The 25,866-nt window shown below is 40.6% G+C and overlaps 1 protein-coding gene across 4 annotated transcripts; it reads right to left on the reverse strand.

Moving 5' to 3' along the window:
• Window positions 1–1,276: 1,276 nt before the first annotated feature.
• On the reverse strand, window positions 1,277–25,866 carry BEST3 (bestrophin 3). 4 transcript variants are annotated; one of them, XM_021544261.4, is made up of 10 exons: window positions 25,599–25,866; window positions 21,763–21,932; window positions 19,973–20,067; window positions 19,200–19,433; window positions 13,905–14,059; window positions 13,148–13,225; window positions 12,578–12,730; window positions 9,242–9,322; window positions 7,792–7,943; window positions 1,277–5,445 (listed from the first exon to the last, which is right to left on the reverse strand). In XM_021544261.4, exons 2-10 carry the CDS (start codon window positions 21,912–21,914, stop codon window positions 4,539–4,541), a joined length of 2,007 nt encoding a protein of 668 aa, XP_021399936.3. In that variant the 5' UTR covers window positions 21,915–21,932; window positions 25,599–25,866; the 3' UTR covers window positions 1,277–4,538. The 4 variants fall into 4 exon arrangements, with proteins under 4 accessions (XP_021399936.3, XP_085425524.1, XP_085425525.1 ...); XM_085569398.1 differs by lacking the exon at window positions 21,763–21,932 and having other exon boundaries at window positions 19,973–20,053; window positions 25,599–25,865; XM_085569399.1 differs by lacking the exon at window positions 21,763–21,932 and having other exon boundaries at window positions 25,599–25,865.

Consider the following 25,866-nt stretch of genomic DNA (forward strand, 5'->3'; position numbering starts at 1 on the left):
AAAATCTGCTTTATCTCAGTGCTGTTTCAGTTACATTTTATGTTTCTTTACAGTGGTTCCAGTGCTGGGAGGAAGGGGAGTTGAGGGTGGAGCAACAATTGGAAATTCAGGTTTCTCTCTGTCCTGCAGGAAAAAAAATGTAATTTGTTGGCATGTTAGGGCTGCTTGTATCTTCCTAAAGCCTGCAAATGTCTGAAGTCCCAGTCATGTGTGCTGGGGACCTCCTCAGCAGGGCAGAGCCATGGGGAGATGAAGACTGGCCCCATGGTGGCACCACTGGAGCAGAGGCTGGTGGCCCCTAGGCACTTGCTGCTGCTGTCTGTCTGGATGTGCCTGACACTGACCAAAGGCAGTGTCCATTGCTGGCCTTGGTGGTATCACAATCACAGCCCCTTATATTTTAATAAGTATTACAAAACCAGGATAGTTTTCCTGTAGGTATCTCTAAATACTGATCTTGTCTTCCAATATGAAATAATCTTTCTCCCTCATGCCTGTTTTCATGACTCTCTATTTGTAGCCACATTGTGTTGCACATTTGGCATCCAGGATATCAACCTCTAGCAAAAGATACTCTGCTGCTAGCTGTCTCTTTCTGCAGATGAGACTGAGCTGTGTGAAGTTACTGTGTATTTCAGGCAAATCTTGCCTTGATTCCTCTTTTTCCATGTCACCCTCAAAGAATGGATTAACCATGAGCTAACTTATTTGTTTAGAAAATGTCATTTGTTTGGCCATGAGTCAAGAGAAACAAACATCTATAAATCTCCATCCCTCATTTAACAGCAGGAGGGTATTTTCGCTTTCTCTGCTATGAAGTATACCTAACACTCTGGTATATCTTCATTATATGTACACTATATTTATGTTCCTCAAATATGAGTTTGCAGTCAGAGATCTGTTATTTACAATAGTTAAGGGTGTTAGGACATGTCCCCACAGCCAGTCGGCCCCAGCACTGACCTCTTGGCTCTGAATTTCAGTGCAGAGTGTGAACACATCCTAGAAACAGGTGGGAAGTCAGGCAGCATGCACAGGGACTAGCCTTCTCTTTGTTCTGATGTATCTGATCTTGCTCAAGATTAACACCATCTGATGGGAGTAAACTGCTGCTCTGACCTAGTTGTCTATCCTGGCCTTGTTCTATCCTTGTCCAACTTTGCTAACTTCTGTAAGTGCCTTGCTGTTCCTGGTAGACATCAAGTTGATTTGCATGATAGGTCAAACCCTTGCCAGAAGTGCTTCTGGAGAGTTTAGTAAAACCAGGACAATGGTGTTTCTCAAAGTGCCTTTATTCATGCAATAATTCAGCATTGCTTATACCTGTGAACATGAATTGCAGATTGTTGGGTTTGCTAAAATACTTAATGGCAAATAGTTTACTGAGAAAAGTGCATAAAAGAGCATATAATCCCAAAAGATAATTTAATACAAAGCAGAGTATACTGTTGTTTGCCAAAGTGAGATAACAGGCTAAATGATGAAAGGAAACTTTTCTGATAACTCATCCCAGCACTAGCTTCTTCAGAAGCAATGAACAGACTACTGTAGCTAACCTGGAGCTGGCCCACTGTATGAAATGCTGGTTGTGCATTACAGATTGCACTGCATTACTTCAGAACTGTAATTCCTAATTTAGCATGCATCTATATGTGTAATAGACACCTCTGTGGAGCTTAACTGAAGCTCTTACCTACCTAATGGCTGCTGTGTGGTCACCCTTAGCCTCCATCAAATAATGAACACTGTTGCAGGACAGGGTGTGCTGGCAGAGTGAGTGGGAGAGGTAGCAAAATCATTGCTGATTAGATGTATAAGGTTCTGGTGGAAAACAGTGTGCGCCCTAGGCAGTAGGCAGGCTGAGAAGATGTGCAGAGCTTGATGATGAGACGCTGGGAAGGCTTTTCACACTTAGCAGTGCTGGGATGAAACAAGCTGATGTCTGGGTTGGGAACTAAGAGCATTTTGGTCCAATACCTTAAGCCCAGTGGAAGCTGTGTGAAGGATTAGAGGGAGCAGGTATGGTGGGACAGGTCTCTCAGTGCAGATTTGTGGTGGACACTTGAGAGTCATCTCCAGTTTCTGGCTTAAGTTCCCTTACAGTGTGAAGCACAGCTCCTCAAGCTGTGTTTATGTACTGTGAGGAGAGAGCTAGGGTGTGGGCCAGCTTCCTTCACAGCTGCTGGAAACCATTCCTACACATGCCTACCTAGGAGGAGTATGGCCAGCTCCCCAGAAACTTGTACTGCTCTTCTGACAAAAGTGCTATAGAGGAGAGCAGAAGTTACTTTTACTTTGTTTCTAGCTGTGTGACTGGACCTGTCTGGCTGTCCTGAAAAGTATTGTTTGTACTTAAAATTAGCCATTTATTTAAGTTAAGCTCATTGGTTAAATTAATTTCCTTGACAGTTGCAGATGCAATTAGTTTGAGAAATGCTGAATTGAAAAGTGTGGCTTCAGCTACAAGAAAGAGGGAATTAGGAGGAAAAAGGGAATGCTTCCAGAAGTTGCATAAGGGCCATTCAGAAAACTGGACTGCTAGGCTAAGACGCTGTTTATTTCTGTATAATTTCACTCCACAGAGTTTCTCATTTTGTTGGTCAAACCTAAACAGAGCAACCTGAATTGCCTGAAGACTTCTTGTGGAGTGGCAAGTGTGAGGTTGCACCAGAACACCTGACTCCAAATTGTGATCAAATTTCAATAAGCTGCTGTCAGACACCAGTGTCACTTCATATCATGGTGTGAAGAAGTCCTTCCATAGGTGCCTGGCAAATACATGCTTGACTTTACTGCATAACTGGAATTCACATAATATGAATTTAAACAGTGCTTCCTTGGGCCAAGTGTCCTCTGCTTCCTAAACTGACAGGATAATGTGTTGTTGTCTAGTGTCTTTGGAGGATGTGAGAGCATGGCTCTGCTCAGACCATACCTAATATACAGCAGCAGGAGCCACTTTCCAGGCTGAAATGAAGCTGGAAGAAGTACAAGTGGGAAGGGCAGTTGATTTTTGTACAAAGCCTACCCAGATGAGATAGGGTCCTGCTGTATGTGACACCAACCAGAAGGGCTCCTTACCTAAGTTGTTGGCTGTAGGACCAGGAGCAGGCAGGTCTGTTCATTCCCTTCCCAGGTTCAGGGAGTCCTAAATTCTCCCTGGAGCCACTGACGTTACCAGTTACTTGGCAGAGAGGCTGGTTTGTTTTTTGAAGTGCAGCCTTCTGAGCAAGAGAGCTGTGTGGACTTGCTGTCCATGAAGTCCATACTGCTTTTGCTGGTTGTTGCAGACTCGTAACTTTCGGTCCCACCCCACCCTCTGTTCTTTCAGTCCCTAAGCTACCTTGTCTGTCCTCTACTTGGATACTCACTGATGGGAGAATGCTGGCAACGTGCTCCAGACTGCACTTCTGTAAATGAGTGTGTGAGCTAAACCCAAGGAGCTGTGGCTGCTTTCCTGGCCTACTTTGAGACTTTTGCAGGAGTGATAGCTGAAAGGCCAGGACACTATAAGCAGGTTTAGGGAGGTGGCTTGGGCATCCCTGGAGTAGCAGGAGCCACCTAATACTGACTCAGGTTTGGGTTAATTAAGAATGTGTGTGGTATATCTGGGAAGCATGGGAATGGGGGAGAAGTGGAGAACAGTTTTGGTAGGAGGCATGGGCCACTTCATAGTCTGCCTGGGATGACTACAGCCTGTGCTCTTCCAGCTGAAGGTCTCCACAAGAGCGGAGTCTCGGCTTAGTTTCACCCGCAGTTCCATCACCTCTTGAGACAGTGCTGCAGGCCTGTCATCCCTAGGGAGGTCACCTGGGAGCCTCATTTTACAATAAACTGTCACTAGGTATGCTACATACGTGCTCCAAGGCTCAGACATACCATGCCCAGCCCATCAGCTCTTTTGCACCTTCCATTATTTAAAACAAAATTGAACATTTAATCCTTTTATTTTGTCTACTCTTTAGTGGCATAGCTTCATCAGGAGTGGGGCAGAATACTGTCCTACACAAATGACGGGCCTGATTTTTCAAGTGTTCCTCCAGGCAGTAAGAGATGGTGGGCTGACTCTCTCCAGGCTGAGAAAGGAATTGAGCCCACATCTTGCCTTTGAGCCACCTGAGTAGAAACCAGTACTGTTGGTAGGTCTTACAGGAATGTCATGGACCTTAAGCTGACAGAGCAGACAAAGGCAGCAGAGTTCAGTGTATATCCAAAGTAGACAGAACCATACTCACTCTCCTGATAACCTTAGTGTTTCCTCTAGTTATGTCTACACAGCTCACTGCCATATACATCCTGAGGCTCCTAGTACTCCCTGTAAATTTATTTCCCACAGAGTCACAGATTTCAAGCCAGTGACCAAGTGGCTTAAAATATGTCACCACAGTGCCTCCTATTTAGGTGCCCAGATCCTCTGTTGGATATTGTTCATGACTTGTCAGAGTACTGAGTCTGCCCTTCTGCACTTTCAGCAAATTTGTGTGAGAACCACGTTCAAGAGAAGACATGAAGTTCAGTCAAACCCAGAGGAAGAATGTTCAAAGTTTTCTTTCACTCTCATCATTAGAAAATTCTACTATGGCTGTTTCTTTACTGTCCAGGTTTTCCCACAAGTCCTGCATCTCAAATGTTTGTGGAGCACAAGCAGAAGTACCATTTTTCCCATCACTTAATGTCCTTTGCTGTGAAGTAGTCCCAGAATCTGTTGAAGGTGGTGCAGCATCAGTGTTTGATGCTGTACTAGGACTATGGAAGCTTGGTAAACTCCATCGCTGAAGGTTTCTCTCATGATCTGTTATGAGACCAGCTATGTTACTAACCTGGGGCTCATGTTTGGGCTCTCCTATCACACTGGGAAGTGACTGATGCACCTCTGAACTTGAGAGGTATGGAGTCATTTCTGGGGGGAAGAACTGTTGGTTCAGAAGAGCCACATTTGCCTCAGCTAGGATCCTTTGGAGCTTCTCTTCTGGCATGCTTGCGGAGCGCTCTGTTGGAGGGTCTGGTTTGTCCAGCACATCAGGCTCAATCTCCTGGGCTTCAGAAACGATGACCTCAGGAACTGGCCTGGTTGTCTCAGATGAGGTGTCACTGTCACCAAACTGTGCCTCGTTCCTTGAGGTTTCTGTTATGGGTCCTAGCTCTCGGCTACCGTGAAGTCTGTTACTTCTGGTAACTCCTTCATGTTTCTTCTTGAAGCTTAATGTAGAGTGCCTCCCTCTTGTGTGCATTTCCTGCAGCCGTCTGATGTGCCCCTTCTCATCTGCTGGGAAAAAGACCGAATTCTCACTCGTCTGCCGACTGTAGCGCTGGTGAGTTGGGTATGAAGGACCCTCATGGACACTGAGAAACCTCTTGACTCTTCTCAACACTGAATACTGTCTCTGGTGTTTCTCCTCTTCCCAAGGCCACTCTTCCCCATAGAGAAATTCAGTATCAGCCAGCCTGCAAAGTAAAGCCAGGTAGTAGATGTCACTTAAATATAGGAAGCATCTATGCACATTATCCCTCTGTCTCAGGCATAGGACACATGACATAGGAACCAAAGCCCTAGTGTGTCCCTAAAGAGAAGGAAGAAAAGGATGAGGGTGCCAGGAAAGAGTGTCTGTGCCTTTGAATCAGCCAGATCACACAAAGAGCTTTTCACATCCAGAAGTCTCTTTTCCTATGGACCAGGCTGGGAAGGCATCCAGCCAGGCATCTGGCACCATTTCATATTTGAGCTGCAGCCTTCTGAGGCAGCGCCACATGGTCAGGCTTGTGTCAGGGTGAGGGAAAAGGGGAGAAAGGAACCCTAGTCAGTGCTGTAGTTACTTTTTCAGGAGAATCCTTCAGGCAAAAATAGCAACAGTGAAAAAGCTACTGCTGGAAACAGAGGACAACAGTTTAAAAAATGTTGAAACTACTCTATGGCCAAATCTCATTTACTTCTGGGGCATGACAGTGTGTCTGAAGGTCTCACCTGTACCTAGTACTCTTCTCCTGAATAGCCTTGTTGCTTCATGAGAACAACTATTGCTGCACATGCCAGTGAATTCAGGACACGGCACTGACTCAGTGCAGTCTGGACAAGCCAACTGGCCCAGTTACCTGTCCTAAGGATAAGAATGGCAAAGGGGCTTGGGCCAAAGCTGAGGCAAGGAGCACAGGCAAGACTAACCTGGAGGGACAGAGGAACTTCATCCAGCATTTCTGGAGATCATAGAACCTCCAGAATCTCCTTATGCTGAAAGGAACCTTTAAAGGCATCTAATCAAACCTCCCTGTGATGAGCAGGGAAACCTTCAACTATAACAGGTTGCTCATTGCCCCATGCAACCTGGCCTTGAATGTTTACAGGGATGGGACACCTACCACCTCTTGAGGCAACTTGTTCCAGATATTAGCTAGAGGAGACTGGAGAAGACTTTGGGTTTGGGCTCAAGTTTTATATATTTGCTTTGGATTTGGAAGGATTTTAGAGCTTGTTTTTGAAGTTTTTGTAAGAGTTATCCATAATTTTTAGAGATATGAACAGAGAAACGTTTCACATGAGAAGATAATTAATAAAAAGTCAACACCTCAGAGCTGTTTGCATTCCACAGGAGTGATCAGAGAGTTACTTCTCATTCTCTCCTTCCTTAATTTTTTGTGTAAAGTACCTTTTATTAGAAATTGTTTCCACACTGAATGATGTTTCTTTTTTGCCACCTTTCCCCCCTAGAAGTTACCTTAAAATAAATTATGTTCTATGAATTTTTATTCTTTACTTTTTTTACTTCCTTCTTTACTTTTCTTTTTGCCATTTTATAGTTTTTTCCAGAAGGAAAAAAAACCTTCTGAAAAGGCTGTGTGTGATAAACCATTGTCCTTTGTAGTAGAATGAAAAATGAAAATGAAAAAATAAGAGGAAGAAAAATGTGAAAGCCACAATCCTGAGGCCAAATGAAACAAAAAATTAAAGACACTTTATTTTGATAAAGGTGGGAAATTATGGGAAAGTTGTAAATATCTTGAGATAATTTTTAAAGTAAAAAAAAAGTCTTCTGTAAAGTTTTAAAAAAGGTTTTCAGATGAAAACATCTACTTGCCTTGTATTTTCTCAGGCATGATGGTATTTACACTTATTGATCTGTCTATTTTACAGCATGCCACAAGTATGTAAACTAGCATCTTCTAAGCTAGCTGGCCTGTCACTAATTCCTCATATAGATCCTGACAACAGGGGGCAATCCCATACCCTCTGTTCTTTGTAACCATTATTCTTTGCTCATCTCTGCAAATAAATCCTCTTCATACCTTCACAAAATCTGTCCATTTCAACTTCCATGCCAGGATTATTAGTCAATGAAAAGTCATACAACATTCAAGATGGTTCCTTGTTGATCTTCACAAAAATCTGGACTGATTTCAACTGTTGTCTGCTAACTAAATGAACAAAGCAATAACTGTTTTGCTAACTGGGAATGCATGAAGAAGCTGTAGCAAAGCAAGTATCATTAAGATAAGTCAGTCACTGTCTTCAGGTATCATCCTGTGCTTAGGGACTATCAACAAACCCTCACTGCAAACACGCTCTATTTATTGATTATACAATTTAAGATCTGCGTGCACAACTTGGACGAACACATAGACCACTGAAGACATCCTCCCCAGCCTGCCCATTCCCTCCTAATTTCTTTTCCCATTTCCATGTTCTCTGCCTGAAGTATTGTCAGAGCCCGCATCCCTGCTCTGACTGTCTGCCAGTCAGTGCAGACTGTTGGGCTGGTGATCTTTCTGATGGCATTGAGGACCCTTAGTGCCACTCACCCCATTTCAATAGTCGATCCAAGAAAGGAAGGAATACAGTAATCAGCAGCTGCTTTTGTGTAGGGTGGGCGGGCAGAGGTATCATTCCAGTAAATATCTTTCTCCATCCTTGGCAAGTTCATGTGCATCTCATCCACAGCCAGAAGTGAAACCTTAATTTTTTTTTGCATAAATCATGTCACTTTCAAGATAGTGGAGTATATGAAATAGTCTACTTTATACTCCCTGGGTCAACATTTCTTACACCCTTTAACCATTTCTTAAACCCCTTAACATAAGCTGTGTATGATGGCCTGGGCATTAGGAAGAGACTCAGTATTACAAAATAAACCCCCTATATCTGCCTATATTCATGAAAGGATACATTTTATCATAACTTGAACCTTCTGGACTGCAAAGATATTTGTGCCAGATTGAAGTCCTTCCCACATGAATAATTAATTAAATGTGATCCTTCATCTGCTATGGAAAATCTGTGTAAAGTATTACACATGTGCTCCTTAAAATGTCCAGAGGTCAAGAATCATTCTGATAGGCTTCATTGCCATTTTAACATTCTGAATCAAGTATGTAAACATCCTTCTAATAAATTTTACACAAGAGGCTCTAACAGTAGCATGAGTATCCTGACATGGTACTAAGCCAGAGAGAATCTTTATCCATATGAAGTCCTTTCCCATTCTTGCACATACTTGCATGGCTTACTCTGGTTTCTTTGCTTAATTTGGTGGCTTATTTGGTCCTTGCTTCCCCTAACTCCTGAGCTCTGCTTTCCTGGAGTGGAGTTCAACAGCAGCTCAGCCAGGCCTGTGCTTTGCTCTATGCAAGGGGAGCAGCAGGTGTTGTGGGAACTCCTCATGTCTCTGAGCTCCTTAACAGCCCAACAGTCAGGACTCTTTGGGAATCAGGGGTAACTGGAATAAAACTGTACCCTTGCCATCTCACAGCCCCTATGACCGGGGACACTGGCTCCTGGGCTGGCCACAGATACTGCCATGGGTGACAGCATCCCAACATGAGTCATGGTACTGGCCCTGCTTATTAGTGTTTTTACTGGTTTTGCTGCCTTTCTTTTTAAAGGAATGTTCATATGCAATATTTTAATCTCGAGACTTTCAAATTAGCAAAATGTGTTCTTATCTATGTGGGAATGAATTTTGGATTTTGCAGGATTGACCTACATTGCATGTTTTTCCAGGCATAGAGTGGTTTTATAATTTAAGCTGTTTGCATGTTTAGTCAGGCATTCTAAATGCCAAATACCAAAATCAAGATGAATTAGCTTGTGAAAACAAACTCTGTGGATCACAGCCACAGGTTATCCTTCAGGGAAAGAATATGTTTTGCTAACATTTTTTGCCCTGATTTATTCCTCAATTTAAGACATAGTATTAGATGTAATGATAACCTATGGTAGAATAAAGCTGGAAGTAGAAATAACAACAGCAACCTGTAAATTTCTATCGATGCACCAGTTAGTTTCAAAATCATCATCATCTTCTCCAAATGGATTAATGAGTTGTTCAGCGACCTGAAAAGAAAACAAGACAGTGAAGAGAGGTTGGCATGCCATGTCACGACTAGTGCTGCAGAGAAAGTAGGATTGGATTTTTTGCTCTCTGCCTGCCTGTCACTTACAATCATAACTTGAGCTCTGTGTGATTGTTCAGCCAGCCTAGCAAAGCTTAGTTTGCTTTCACTATAGATTCGTATCTCTGTGCCTCGCTGGTGCTGTCAATCATAATTGTCAGTGCTGGCCTACTGGGAATTGTGACATGTCTGGGCCAAGGTAATTGTCATATCCAATAGTCATTACCTTTCCTTACTGTTGTCTTTGGCTCATTTAAATCAATGGTTTAGCAGCTAGAGGCTCTGTTACTGTACTGTCTGCAATAGTCCACCAGCCCACAGGGTTAGTATTCTCAAGCCTTGCAGCTGGAGTTTGCTGGAGGGAGTGGAGCTCATCTCTCCACCTCAGTCCTTAGCCCCTACTTCTTTATCAGCATTAACCCCAATGGCAACCTTCCAAGGCTTTTGAAGAAAAGCATCATACAAAAAACTTGAGTTAACTCTGCATCATGCTAGCCAAATCCCAGAGACAGAACCTGATTCTGGTTCTCAGTGTGGCCTGCTGGTTTGGGTTTCTGTTCCTAAACAGGCTGAAACTGCAGGGCAGAAGCTCATCCTGTGGAGGACACAATCAAACAGTGAGCTCAGACATATTTGTGGTGAGGTACCTTAGTCTGGGAACTAGTCTGGAAAAGTACCCTCTCTGGCTCTCCATATCCAGTGAAAAAACCCACAGAGACTACCCCCCACCCCTGTGATCACTAAAGTATATCGTGTGGAGAGTAAACACATAGCTGCTGGTGGATTAAATAGAAAAAAAAAATTAGGAAATTTCAGACTGCTTCTCTATTTCCTAGTTTCTTGGTATGCTGACATTAAATATCCTCTCCCTTCCATTATTTTCTCCTTCTGGTTATCTTTTTAAGCCCTGGTTTTGAAGGTGATCGTATTCTTGATAACCCTTCCAAGCCTTCCTTGTGATTACCAGGGCCATACACAGGAGCAGCAGTCAGGTCCTTTGTTTAATGTGGATATGGGTAAAGCAACTGTATGATTAAACAATCTTGTTTATTAACATCACTATGGACAGCTATGACCTAAATAACTTATAGCTGCAAGGCAATTGCTCCCTGGATATTTTTCCTATGTGCCTCTAGGTTGTACCTGTGGATAAGGACTTGCTGCCTCTCTGAGGCCACCAACTCCCAGGTCAGCATTGGCACAGAGCAAAAGAACTGCTGAGTAGATTTAACACTACAGAAACACCTGTAAGGTGGGAGCAATGAAAGGAGACAAGGGTCACCTCTGCTCACACTCATTCACATGGGTATTAAATTCTGGGTACAGCTATGAAAGTGCTGCAAAAGGGAGGAGCCAGAACACAGTCTGTCTTGTGGCTCTCCAGGGAAGACATGGATCAGCTTCATGTAAGCCAGCGGACCACCACCCAAAAGTACACCATAAAACCTATCACATGAGCTTAAAAAAGTGAGGACTGGGACAGTGCAAACAGTGGTGATGGGTTTTTTTTTTGCTGACCTGGTCCTTGCATGTGAGACATGACTTTATTCTCCAGGAAGGAATGTAGTGCTGGACAACTAAATTCTTTATTTGGACAGTTCATTTGTCCCTGTAAAGAAAATGGGGATTTAGAAGTGTCTCATGCAATGGGAAATTTTGGCCCTGTATTATAGGTATAACAGACCAGGCTTCAGGCCAAGGAATGAGCTCAGTTTACCCATTATTTCTGAGGAATTGCCAAGTTACTGGAAGTCAATACTTCAGGGCCCTTTTTGCTGCCTGGCAGCCAAAGTCCAACACATTCAGTAGAAAACTGGCTGTAACCTTCAAGACAGAAATATCCTGACTCCAGGCACTGAAGGTTTGGATGAACCCCCAGTCTGAGGAAACTCTGCTAATATTAAATTAACTTTTAAAAACTTCTCTTTTTGATTTTGCTGAAGATTTTTCAGTTACAAAGGCACCTCATACCTGCCACAGCCAGTAGTTGGCTGGAAGCTCTGAGCCTAACTATAGGAGGAGATGCTATAAACCTCCTTGGGTGATGAAGAAGGAAAACCCATTTCCCCTCAGGGGCACCAGCAGGGTGGTCAAGAGGAACAGCTTACAGTTTTTAACCCTTTAGTATATTGGGAAGACACCTCCTACAGATAAAGCCTCACTTTTCTCCAGAAGTTGCTACCTTCACTGTACCAGCCTCCCTTCCTCTCTCTCCCACCCCCATCCAGGCTGGTCCCTATGCAGCAAAATGCCTTTCCCCCTCATTTCCTAGGACACAACACTAGAGGAGCTTGTCCTGCATGCACTTTACTTTTCTTCACAATCTGCCAGCTTGGTGTGCTGCCTTCTTTACTCTGCCCTTCGGAGTTGGCTGTGGAAAGGCATGTCTATGGCCAACTATATTCAATTTATATTCTAACAGAAAAGTTATATTCTAATAGAAAAGTTAGTTCTATATTTCCATCCATGATTAATAAACACAAAAGAAAATATAATGTACATAGACCCCTATGAAACTTTTCTAGCAAGTCTGTTCAGAGGAGAGAACCACCTTGAGGTACGTGGTGTGATTAGTCAGCTATCAGATTGATTGTGATACACTAGCCAGCAGTCATCAACAGGTGGATGGGCAGCATCCAGTTCCTCTACAACTCTCCTTTTTAATGAACACTTTTATGCAGTGGAGTTCTAGCCAATATTGTCTGTTACTCTTTCATAGCCCTCTGGAACTGGAGACCTTTAATTGCCTCTGATGAGGTTAACAGCAGATGCTTCCAGCTTTGATCATAAGAAGAAAGTATCATTCAGTCCCTTTCAGCTGATGCCAGGTCTGCAGCCACAGTTCCCCACTGTAGAATGGAGTGGGAGAAAGGTTTTTTAATCCCTTTTCTGTCACTTTATAGTTAAAGTCCTGAGATTTGTGGGAGTAATACTCCCTTGGGGAGTTGTCCAGCATTGGTGCTACTAAAACGGGCTCTTTCAGATTCATGACCATTTCTTACTATACCGTCTGTCAGGTGGAAGTAAAAATGTATTGCATTATATTTCTATATGACCAGAGAACACTTCAGGCTGAATTAATCTCCGGTGTAACTTCAGTATTCATTGGAGATTTTACATGGGTATCACAGAACTGACACCTTGACCAGCCCCCCAGGGAGGGTTCCCCCATCACCTGTCCAGAAAGCCAGTTTACCTTGAGCCATCCTGCATAGAAGAAGAACTGCAGCAGTGTGAAGATTGGAATGTAAATATCTAAGTCATGTCCCTGATACCCTTGGTCAGTATCCAAAAATTGACGCCCTATCAGGCAGGCAAAGAAAAAGGTATAGACTGCAAGAGTAACCACCTGAAAAGAACAGAATTTCATTGAGATAATGAACCAAGACAATTTTATGCATAAGGCAACCCATACCCAAAGCCCTTTGTCTGCCTTTTGCCATATAATTTATAAATCTATAGGAGGTATTGCAAATACAGAGACTGCAAGAATAATTACGGCCAGGAAGAACACTCAGGAAACAGAAAAACATTTCAGTGCTTCCCTCCCCTCTTCCAAATTAGGCAAGATATTAAAAATATCTCTACATTAAATATGCCTTAAATAGTTAGCCAGGCCTCCATGATCCTGTGCAAGTGAACCAGTGCTCAGTATCTCAGAGACTCAGGTCAGGACTATGAATGTTTTATACCATAAATGTTGGGTACCAACACCCCTTTTATGGAAATTGTGTTTTGAACTTTCTACAGGATAATAGCTCAGTACCTGGGTATAGACCAGTGGAATTCCAACCCAGTCATAACCAAACAAAAGGCTACACCACGACCGGTACTTATTCATCTCCTAAAAGGGGAATAAAAACATCAACCAGCAAGAAACCACAACAAAATAAACTTGCATGGGATACAATTCTGAATTATAAATATTTTGTTGCAGTTCATTTTTGCACATATAAAAGGACAGGGAGACAAGAAAGCATAGTATGTATAAATTGATACTATAACTGTACCCAGCACCCCATTTGAATATTGACTTGGTTTATGGATTTGGAGTACTTAGTATACTTTGTATTTCTTCACAATTCACCTTCTGTTTCTGTCTTATTCACAGTCTAGTGATACATGAAAGAGAATATATTACATCATAAAAAGGATGTTTTACCATTAAATGAAATATTCAGGAAGATAATCTCTCCCTGACAGTAAAATCTTCAAAATGCCATATTATTCTCACTTCTCATATTTTTAGCAATGGAACAAGTATGAATTTAGAGTGATGTTACAATAATTTTTTATTTATCAATTTTTTGTTTCTTTCAATACCTTCTTAGTCATATTAAAAAGAATCCCAGAGAATGCTGTTGTGTGTTTAAGTGTGCATTGGTACACAAAGAAAAGTAGGATAAATCCTGAGTAAGGTCATTTAGATGACACAGGAGATCTGTTCATACTAAATAAAAACATTTATGTAAGTGAAAAGCAATTTCAGATTAGTTTTTTGTATATTTCTTTTTTCTACTTACATTCATCAGTGTCTGCAGATCCACACTGTCTCGAATTCTTCCCTCTTTTCGTGCCTTTGATGCCAAATTTCCGAACCAGACAAATGGGACCCAATATTTCAGGTGGGGAGACTTAAGGTCATCAAAAAGTTTTCTTTCATATTTTGTCATAAAACCTGTATACAAAAAAATCAAAACAACCTTCATTTATTCTGTGCTTTCAGTATTACTGATACTATATGTTTGGAATATGTTTCTTTTTATGTAATATTTGCATAGAACTCTGCTAAACGCAACATATAATTCTAACTAGTAACCTCCTCATAAAAACAAAAAAAAATTGTGCCAGATCTTGCTTGAAAGAACTTCTTTTTGCATTAATTACCTATGCTAAATTCCTCTGTACCAATATAGGCAACAATTTGCTATTTACTGTGTTTTTATATCTAACTGCTGATATATGGTAGATGCATAGAATAGTAAGAATTGCACAAATTACTCTCTAGTTTCATATTCTACTTTCATAAAAATAAGGACCTGGATACATCCATCAAGAAACATTTTTCACCAATGATGGGTTTCAGAAGCATTTTGACATATTGTAAGTGCAGTTATATGACCTTCTGATCCTGATAATTTTCTGTTATATCTGCAAAGCAGTGATCAAGCAACAGAGGATATAAGTACATGCATGAAACAAAGCCCAACAGAGTGTTCCTTCTGCCAGTGAAATACTTCCCTGACAGATTGTTTGTTGTTTTCTTTGGCATTATGAAGGCATGCAAAGAGATGAAGAAGGAATCATGCACAGACATCCTGCTGCTAAGGGGACACTGGGCCAGGTGACATGCTGTGGGTCTGCAGGCTGAAGATGCTCTCTGCCTGGCAATTTGCCTTGCTGGGATGCTGGGAAAGTGTTAGGTTGCCTGAAGAGTTCCCCTGCCTCGTGAAGCCCTGCTTCACCCTGCTGCAAGGTCACATAGCCAGGGAGCCAGGGCTGTGTGTGTGACAAATCCTGCACCAGAGCCAATCTCTGCCCGGGACTGGCAAGGGAGCAGCTGCCTTTTGGAGCAACACCTCCACCCCTCTGGGGAAGAAAGCGCTGCTCTACTGTCCTCCTTCTACCCAGGCTTTGACAAAAATAGCCTCAGAAAATTCACATTTTCCTTTGTCCAAACCCTGGATTTTCTGCTATTGTCATATTTGGAGGCTCTTAGATTTTGCACAGGTATGTGACATCTATCAGGGTGGGTATAAAGCTTATTTTGTTGTATTGACATTAGCTCTGAAATAAGACAAAGGTAGTAACACAACAGCAACAAAATAGGGGGCTCAGCCAACTAATTACAAGTTTGAATGCTGAAAATTCAGTAAGGGAATTGACAGTAGACTCCAACGAGTAACTAAGAATTTGTCCATTATAGCTAACATTGCTAAAGACATATGACACACCTAACAAATAAATATATAGAAACTCAGTTGTGTTGCATAGAAATGTGAATTAAATTACAGGAGATTTGCTAAACACAGTGATCTTAAATATTCTGTTGTTGAGGAAAATGTCACTAATGTACAGTTGGAACAAGCCTACACAGGAGGTATGAAATGCTGCAACTACTGAGAAGGAAGGCAAGGACAGGACAGAAAACACTGTAGAAGAGGAAATATTCAGCAGCAAGAGACAGTACTCATGCAGTATCATAGAATTTCAGAACTGAATAAGATAAAGCTTTTAAAAGTTCCCTGGGCGTTTTGCAGCCACTTCTCATAATCAGAAATAATCAGGCAACCAGACAAATTAACCTGCTAGTTATGGCTCCTGACTCCTAAAAGTCAATCTTTCAGGCTGCCTTTAGTTTTTGTTCAGCCAGCCTGCTTATTTCAGGACAGGAAAAGATGCTTCTGTCAGGCTGAAACAGACAGACAGAAAAACAAAAAATTGAGCCTGAGGTAAACACTGGATGCAAGTCACTTGGAGGCTCTGGAAAGACACAGCCTGAAGGGGTCACAAAGAATAGCAAGGATCAGTTCAGCTTTCCACTGAAATTGGGCACCTTCTGTTCAGAAAGCTCAACAAAGTTTGATTTTTTTAATGATAAGGTTCAAATTGGCATTGAAGTGTTTGTGTTAACATTGATTAAATATTCTCTTTGATTAATATCAATAATGCCTAGTATTCTTATTGCAAAAAATACTAATTCTGGATTGCTCTTACTGGTGGCAATACAGACAACATACTGTTATTGCAGGGGTAAAGAAACACTTTATATTCCATCAAATATAGGGGAGGATATAAAATTTCAGTTATTAAAATTACATGGTTTCTAAATATGGTAATACTATTTTTATTTAAGAGTATTCAAAGAATTAACCAAGAAGCTCTATAAACAAGAATACTGGTTTTGACAAGCACTGGAAGACTGGAGCAGCTCCAGAAGATGGGAAATATTTGTCAAATATTGTGCCAAGATCAGGAAAAAGGATGATCTAAGGCATTTCAGGACACTGAATTCTTGTGAAAGTATCAAAAGAGTGACATGGAGTGCAATCAATAAATAATCAAAGGACACTAATGTGAACAGTGTCAGCCAGAGAGATCTTACAGGGAAATTATTGATGAAAACACAAACCTAGCTGGGACAAAATCACTCGTGCTCTCCCATGAGTGATTCAAAGAGTATTCATTTCTCCTGTCAAAACTCAATGGTTTGAGACAAGACTGGTTCAGATTATTCACTGTAAATATTTTTAATACTAGTGGTTAGAGAAGAAGGAACATGATCAAGTAGATAAAAGTTTCATTTTCTGCTTCTGTGTTATGTGGGAAAGGGTTAATTTAGGTGCTTCCTTCCAGTAGAGGATTTGGGACTGCAGTCTTCAGCCATCCATAGATATTCATGTTGCTGAGCTCACACCTCATATTTCTCTTCAGTGTTTCCCATCAGCTCTTTTGGGGTGCTCTCTGCTCTGTTGCTCACTCATTACTCTGTTTTTTAACAGTTGTTCTCTTGAGCATCCAACATCCCTCTTGCACTTGCAGCCAACAGGATTGCTGTGCTCAGCTGCTAAGCATTTGACACTTCCTGCAATCAGCATCATAAAGGAGTGAATCCACATGGATCTACTGTTTACAGTTCCACAGATTGTTAAAACATGAAAAAGAGTCAAGGAAGGTCCAGCACTCAAGACTGTATCCTATAGGCAGAGCCTACAGTTGGTGAAGCTCCTGAGTTTCATTCAAGCCTTTATGCAGTGTGCTAACATGTAACTATTGAGGGAAAATATATGTTTTCTTCTAATTAAAAAAAAAGAAGAGCCCAAACCTATGACAAAATCTAGTGAATAGAAGATAACACTGTGGAAGTTCAGACTAAGATGTCACTCTTCAACAGCAGGTTTACTGTTGTGAATGTCTGTTCACCTAGGATGTGGTTTAGTCTCCAGTATATCCATCTGAATTTTAAATCTGGGCTGATTATATTCCTAGAAGGTATTACAGCTCAGTCAGAAATTGCAGCATGTTAAAGGATGATACTAGCAAGCTTTTGTGCCTTGTGTTATGGATGAGTCAGACTAGATCATTGTGATACTGTTCTCAAATTTAAAATCTATGAATTTAAGCAGTTCATTTGCTGAAAAGAGAAGTATGTAGCAATAATCATGTCATGGCAGTTCTCAGTTTGACAGCAAAATGCAAAATCGTCATAATTTGTTTCAATGATGACTGTGCTGTAAGTATCAGATTTGTGCTGTTCACATTCATACTCAATGCCTCTCTCCTGTGCAGTCTGATATGTAATGCCACAGGGAACAAGGGAGGGGATGATTGCAGAGTATTGTCTAAGTCACTGGATGTTAATAGGAGCGAAATATACCCTGAAAAGCTTGGTACTGCATCAATAAAAGCTTTGCAGCACAATATGCATTAAAACCTACAAAAAAAGTACTGAAATCCAGAGCTGACTACACTGTCTATACTTGCATACACAGTTTATTTCATAGTAGAAGATTTTTCACTGTTAAAAAACCCAACAATCAAAACTTGCTTTCCAGTCTACAATTTGGGTACAATGCTGTGACATTCTGTCTCTTTGGAACAGATTGTCTTTAGCAACAGGGAGGCAGAGCTGGATTATCTGCCTGGAAATGTTGTAATTTTCCAGTGCATAGTAGAAGCAGATTGCTGGGGACAGTGACAAAATCTTCCTTGACCTCTCACAGGCTCAGGTAAACAGTTTTGTTGTACAGCACAAGGAAGAGAGATTTAAAATTCAATGAATCCAACATAAATGTTTGTGTGTTTTTTTGTTTTGTTTTGGTTTTGGTTTTTTTTTTCCCTCCAGTAAGATTGGTGCATTCTGCCTAGCATTTTTTTTAAATATCCAAAGCTTCTCACACATATTTGAAATGTGTATATGTATATTACACTGCGTATTTTAACTTGCTACAACTTTGCTTACTATTATCTGCCAAAGGAATAAATTTAAGAGATTCGAGACATTCAGTAGAGAACATGACTTTGTATTGCTGTTCTACCTGACACTGACCATGTCAGTCAGAAGGTACAGTGCTACACCTTGCCTTTAAATACTGAGCAGTCAGTCCTTAATAGATAATCAAAGTGTTACACGACTGAAAACTCTTCACCATCATTACATTCATTGTGTTATTGAAAGAAACAGAAAACAAAGACATGTTTAATACTTAGTTTAGTTATCCTTGAAAAACTAAGTTTAAAGTAAGTTTTCAATATAAAGAAAACCCCCTTGGGGCTGAGGGTTTTTTTGAGTAAATCACAACACTTCAAATGTAATCTATTAAAAATGCAGTCTACTTCAATAAAAATTGAGATAAAGCTGTACTTGTGAAGTGCCTGAAGAGATCAGTCTCTGATACACCAGAACAAGTTATATCCCAGACATTGAGACAATGCCATATAACAAGTCATCATTTCTACTGCATCAAACTATATTGCAACTTGTTTTTTTTTTGTTGGTTTTTTTTTTTTTTTTTTTTTTTGTGCTTTAGAGAATGTTGTACCTGCTCCATACACCTGAATGTTTGAGGCAGGCCTATTGCCTCCATGGGGTCTGAAAGCAGATTCACATAAGACTGTCAAAGTCAGTTGATTTCTGTAGTGTTGCTAAAGACTTCAAGAATATTAAAGATGCACTCTTAAGGTTATGTGATTTGACGTAGGCTAGTATGAGGAGCACATGGGACCAAAGGAAAGAAAAAATGAGGCTAGCTCCTTCCCTCCTTGAGTCCCCACCTCTGAGAGAAAGCAAAGCAATTTTGGGGAGTGAAGTGCAGTACCTGCTCCAACCACATGGTCCATGGTGGGGAACCTTTTGTACACAGCTGTGCTGACAGAGCGAAAGATCAGCAGAGATGTTAAATTCACGTAACGCATGAGAGTCCTCCTTAACAAGCGCCCATACTCATCCCTGCCCTGCACGCAGCTGGAGATGAGCAACATCAGACGATCTGGCCAAGGCAAGTTCACAAACTGGTTCCACCAGCGATTCACCACCAAAGTAACATAGAAACCTGAGGGTTAGGAGGGAAAAAAAAGTTCAGTGCCTATCAGGATTTCAGTTACTTTAATTTTAGTTTGCAGAGTGTTGTTCATATCACTGAGCTGTTACATTTCCCAGAATAAAGGCAATAGGCCATGTTAAAACCCAGGATACAATAAATACTAATTATTTAATGGACATTACAATGTGACAGGGCATACAGCTAAGTATCTCATACCCACAAATTAACAAATTTCCTCTCTGTAGTAAAACTTAGGGTGAATTAATCTCATTGGAAGATCAGGTATAAGGAATCAATAGTAGTGAGCATGATCTAGATCTAGATTTATGGAAACCTTTCCTGTTAGTATATTAAAAATATGAGCATAAATATTGATGTGAAAAAAGCAACTTGAACTTGAGGAGGCCTGATGGAGGCAGATGATTTATTGTGAACCTCAAACCTCCCACATTCCCCTCAGCTCTGAAATGCTTCCATGCACCAACATTCACAAAATGCCTGAACAGAGACATAGTTGAAGAATAATTTCACATTTAACCGGTACTTACCAAGCACAAAAGTTACTGGGATTTGTTCAGCATATCTGTCACAGTAAATTGATAATTTTTCAAAGAATCGTTTTTGGCTACCTGTAAGAAAAAATCTGCAGCAGAAATAAAATGTATCTGTCCTTCCATAATATTCTGGTACTAGATACTAAGTGCAAGCATGTATAAATAATCAGATATGTACACTGGGGAGCAACCTTGGCTAATGCCTTCAAGCAAATTCTTAAAGGTAAAGGTCTGAATGCTTTTGGCAAGTATTAAAGAAGCTGGAGGAAACAACAGTATTATTCCCTGTTTTTTGTCATTTTCTCAGGACTAATTTGACTGGCACTACTAATTGGATCAATATGTCTGGAGAATCAGTTTGCTGTCCCATACAGACCAGAGATGACAGCAAGCTCTAAGTCTGCAAGTAGAGCTTAGTCTCCTTTTCCAGGGTGGTACTTAATGGAAATGCTCAGGTCTGCCTGAATTGCAAAAGGTAACCAATAGAATTCCTCTGATTTGAAAATGTTACATTGGTGCAACAGGGTTTTTATTCTTACTCCTATGAAATTTTTCTTTTCCACAAGATTAAAATACAACTGTATTTTGCAATTAGGAAAATATTCACCAAATTATAGCAAATGGGCCATGGTAGTAGCTTCTGCCCACAGGAAATGATATCTGATAAAATACAACAAGCAGCGGTATAATTTTTTTTTATTTGTGTAGGTGAGTATTACATTTATTCTTTGATTTCTTATAAAAGGAACATATAACAAATATTTGGTGGGTTTTGCTTACAAATGTGCAATAAACTGGAGCACATAGAGAAAGCTTTCTGTGGTTTATTTACCATGGTCTTCAATTGCCTGACATTTCAATAAAACTAAATTAATTAATAACTGTGAGACTTTGGTGTTCCTTTACATATTAATGGTATAATTTTTTTCTTTTTTTACAGGTATAGATTACTGAACAAAAATTAGTGATTAATCAGAGAAAAACTGAAGCTCATTTTCTCCTTCCTTCCAATAAAAAGCAGAGATCTAATTAGAGATCACGGTAAGAACTGAACCATCATTTTGATACTTCTATGTAATGTACTTCATCAATTAAAAGTTTCACTGTACTAATTGATGAATTGCATCTGTCATATGGTGTTTAATTCACACCTTGGTAGAAAAAGCAATTCTTCTTGTAATGTATTCTTGCCAGGAGCTGGGTGGCACACAGATAATAACCCTGTCGGGCTTACATGCAGTTTTCTTTGGTTCTTTGCAAGCCTAAAAATCAAGTTTGCATGCCTTCCTAGCTTGAAGCACAACTTTGCTTTTCCTGGATATATAACTTCATTCTAAAATTATTATCTCATAGTGTTGGCAAATTCCCACCAAATTATTACCTCTTGGTGTTGTAAATTCCCAAAGCAAACAGAGTTCTGCAGGGAGAACAAAACGTCTATACCTTTGATCTAAAGCAGGGAGGCACTCTCACAGCTGCCAGCTCAATGTCAGAATGACAAAATCTAGGCTTGCTCTGAGTTTTTATTTAGTCTAACTTCAGCAGGATGGTTACTCAATGCTAGGCTAAAAGTACAATCAGCTGAATATGATAAACTGTATTGACACTCTACATATTTTCTCTGGAACCTTAAAGTAAACATGGAAAGGTAAACACATTGGAAAATGTCCAAGGAAAAGACAATAAGTAAAGAGTAACCTCCCCCCATCATTCATCAGCCTAACACTAGGAAGTCTGAAACTTCAGTATAACATTTAATGAGATGTGAATTGGAAAGAGTGTACCTGTATAAAACACTTATCGCTGTGTAAAGAGTAGCAAAAACAATAAATTCTCTGTACAGCAATTTGTAGATGCTGCCTTTCCACCTTAGGAGTAATCTGTGAAATCCAAAGAAAGTGGCATTTGCTACTTTGCTGGAATAAGTGACTGTCATCGTCGTAGTAGGCTGGGCCTAGAAACAGTAGAAGAGAAGCAGGATACCAACAACATTTTAGACAGCGTATCCTAACCTGAATGTACCCCTGTATAGACAGATACATGGATATACATGTAAATTTAACCATATAAAATATGTGTACATAAATACATGGTGTTTGTATTCATATATAGAGAGAGAGTGAAAAATAAAAATCTTGCAGTTTCAAGCCCTGTTGAGACCTGCAGATTGACTGATGCAAGGCTGTATTTGGACTTTACGTCAATGACCACCCAAACCCAGCAGTCAGCACTGAATGTGGCCACCTTTCTGGGTGGCAGTGGCAGGGACATATTACACCTCTGCAGTCTCTGCTTACTCTCAGTTTGCTCCACTCTAGTGTGAGAAAATAATAGGAAACAAATTTGCTTGACATTGTTTTCAAAGCTTTTCATCTTGGTAAGAGAGGTAAAGCTATATTCCACAAATGCATGTACATCCCCAGCCATTATTTTTAATTGTCTGTGGTGATTATAATCATTGAAAAACCAAATGAGATTTGGAGACTGCCTCTTTCATTAACAGTTACAACAGCAGCTGAAACCAGCTGGGGAATGCTTTTATTTCTCTCCTTGGCAGCTAGACTTACTCATCAATACTTCAGCATTGCATGGCCATGCAAAACAGCCCTAGGGCTGCTCAGGTAGGTAGTGTGAGACACAGTGTAATTAAAATACAACTGAAAATACACGGGCAAATACTTTGTTTGGTACTTGCTTACCCAGTGCAGGAAGATGCAGCAGGAACTTTCATATGCTTACAAAACAAATCTTAGCTCCAAACATGAATGAAAGCAGTTTTATACAGCATGCAAGAAAGAGAGTAATTAAGACAAGCACAAAAATCTCAAGAAAGTTACTGTGTATCACAAATATTATTGTTGTCTATAATTTTGTGATGTCACTGTAGCAAAGTTATTGGGGGGTGGGAGAGAAAAATCTGAACTCCTAGTTAATAGATGACAAATATTTTGTGCATCTTGACTGTGTCTCTGATATAGAGCATAATGTAAGCCATTAAAATTCACCTGTAAAAGTGCCAGTTTTTATTTTAGTCACCAAGGGAATCATCAGGGAAAAGATACCATAAGCCTTGTATTGCTGACAGGCTGTCTCTTTTCCTCTGCAGAATGACTACTTGATATTTGCCAGCATGGGTCTGAAGATTATTTTTTGTGCTGGGTTTTTTTGTCTTTCTTAAAAAAAAAAAAAAGTATGGGTTTCGGTCCTTAGAATCCAAATGATAGCTTTTCTTTTCCTGAGTCTTGGCACAGACCTTTAAATTTTTTGTTGTCATTGTTGTACTCCAAGAAGTTCTATGCAAGAGCCAACTTGTCTGACTGGCATGCATGGAGATAGAGTCCTGTCTGCTAAAAATCTTGTGGTCAGGAGGCAATGCTTAAGAAAATGGAGGCAAAGATGTCCATTCTCCAGCAAAAGTGCAGCTTTATGAACAATGAAAGAAATCTGTGGCTGGGCTATAGGGGAGAAATGGGGTAAAAAAAAAATGCTTAAAAATATATTGTGTTTCCTGGAACTGTTGTAGGAGCCTTTGGATCCTGCCCATTGATGCTGTGGAGCATGTGTTTAAGCCTTGCCACCAACAAGTGTATCTCTATCTTCCCATTAATATCCATGTTGTAATGGAAATCTCCAGTAGGGACTTAGATCTAGAAAAGATGTCTGATAATGGGAGGGCTTGTAGCTTGTCAAGAGGCCAGACCCTCAGCACAACACAAGGCCACAATGAGAGGATGAAGTTAGACAAATGCAGGATGAAACAAAACATAAATTGCTAACTGTGGGGGCAGTCAAATATCAGAACAGGGGACTGGATAGTCACCCTCTTGTTTAGGATCTTTAAGCTGAGGGCAAATTGTAGGACAGAAGATGACCTTCAGGAAGAATTCATATAACTGAGACAAGCAGGGTCTGAGGGGTTCTGCTGGTCTCTCCTGGAATCTGAGCATTTGCTGTGTGCCACAGAGGAAAAAATATTGCTTGAAGCACCCTTGCAGCTTCTGCAGCTCTGCAGGAAGGCAGGCATTCGTGTTAAAAACATGACTTTTGGAGTTTCAGGAAGGACTCCTCCTAGAAATCAGAAAGTGAAAAGTGCTAGAAACTGGTCAGTAGCTAAGCTGGACAAAGTGGGTCTACCTTCTCTACAGACCTGAAACAAATCCTGTCTTGCGAGGCCTAGTAGATGGGTTTTGGCTACAAATGCAGAATTATCAGGAATCAGGATTAAGAATATTTCCCCATGCATTAGACTGGGAGAAGAGTTTTATATACTAAATGCAACTTGTCTGCTTGATTCTAGCAACTATTTTTCATTTCATCCCATTTCAGCCGTCTCTTAGCACCTTACTCAATGCCCTTGACTCTGAATAGAAACTCTTGGAAGACACTGGAGGCCCCTGCTTTTTCTTTCTATCTCTGAAGCTGGGCAAAGAAAAGTGGGACTGTTGCAGCAATTTTAGGCTTTGATGCCTTGGCTTCCTTGCCTTTCCTTGCCTGTGGTACAATCTGTTTTATTCTCTAGCTAAGTAAATGTTTTGCTTAACATTTATCATTGGGTTCATATTGGGACTTCAGGAAAATATAATTCAATGTCTTAAAATATACAGTAGGTCAGATTAGGTGATTACAGAACAGTTTAGACTATATAAAGCTATGAAAGACAGCTATGCATTTGTCTGGTTACATTTCTCAACACAGCAAACACAAATTTAAATCTGCTTTTGTATTTTTTTTCTCTGAGTACAGCTACAACCATTTAGGTATGGCCTCTCCTTGCAACGGGGAGTTTTGGCCTAAAGCCTTTTGCTGACTCTGGCTCTTGCACAGTGGTCCTGAGTCCTTGGTTCACGGGCAGCATGTTGGCAGAAAGTCCTTCCTACATTACTTATGGCCACAGGAAATTAAAAAGCTAAAACTGAGATGGACAGGAAGAGCAGATAGTAACAATGCCTCCCAGCACATTCCTTCCCGAGCACTCTTGGCCAGGGCTGAAGAAGGACAGAGTACACTAGATCAGATACCACAGGCACCATTATCATGAAAAACATTCCTAATTATCATTTTGCCTTTAAATTCATCAGCAGATATAGGGCTAGGCTTTTTGCTGGTACGGATTTGTGAGTTTTGAGGACATAACACAAGTTATGACCATTTAATGCCTGTAGAGACCTTGACTCATATCTATGATGCTGCTTTTTCTTTTACTCAGTGTTTATTTCCTTTCTGAATCTTTCTCAAGCACAGACTGAAGTGAGTTATATATTACTCCACTTTGGAGATGATCATCAGAAGACTTTAGGCATAAACAGCTAAAAATATAAGTGTGTCCTCTCCATTAATATTGAACCCAATTGTAAATGGGATTTTTGCCTGGCTGAGAATTTCAGGATGCATTAGGATTCAGAGAGAAACCACAGTACAAAATAACAGCCATCAGTGTTTCCTAACTGACCATGAAAGGCTCTTTACAGAATGTATAAATAAATAGTACCTCTATGCAGACCTACCCCTTGTCATTGTTCATCTTAATTTTTAATTTACGGTATAGAAAGGAAAGTGAGTGAGAGAGATTTGAGTTAAGCCAACTGTAACAACATATTAAGCTTACGCTGTATCCACTGACCTGCTATTTTGATTCAGCAATCCAAGCCCGAAAGCAAATCCTGGACCCTTCCTCTTTCTCAGACGTCCTAAACCAAGTCCCCTTCAGATCTGCAAAAATCACCTTGCTCTTCCCTTAACCTGAAGCAAGGGGTTGCTGCTGCAGAGCCCTAAGAGGAGTGGACTGACAAGAACAGGGGTTAAAATGTCTTTCCACTTCTGGAAGTCTGTTTTTGCCAAGTACTCTGTCCTGTCAGTTACACGGGGAACAAACGCAAGCAGCAGCAGCA

The sequence above is a fragment of the Lonchura striata genome, chromosome 1A (assembly GCF_050655825.1).
Source record: "Lonchura striata isolate lonStrDom1 chromosome 1A, ASM5065582v1, whole genome shotgun sequence".
In the NCBI taxonomy this organism is placed as follows: domain Eukaryota; kingdom Metazoa; phylum Chordata; class Aves; order Passeriformes; family Estrildidae; genus Lonchura; species Lonchura striata.

Excerpts from the sequence above, each read along its gene's own strand:
- BEST3 (XM_021544261.4), bottom strand. The coding sequence starts at position 21,914 with ATGACAGTCACTTATTCCAGCAAAGTAGCAAATGCCACTTTCTTTGGA. Across the intron at positions 19,434-19,972 it reads CCCAGTAACTTTTGTGCTTG|GTTTCTATGTTACTTTGGTG; the intron begins GTAAGTACCGGT and ends CCTAACCCTCAG. Across the intron at positions 12,731-13,147 it reads TTCCACTGGTCTATACCCAG|GTGGTTACTCTTGCAGTCTA; the intron begins GTACTGAGCTAT and ends TGTTCTTTTCAG.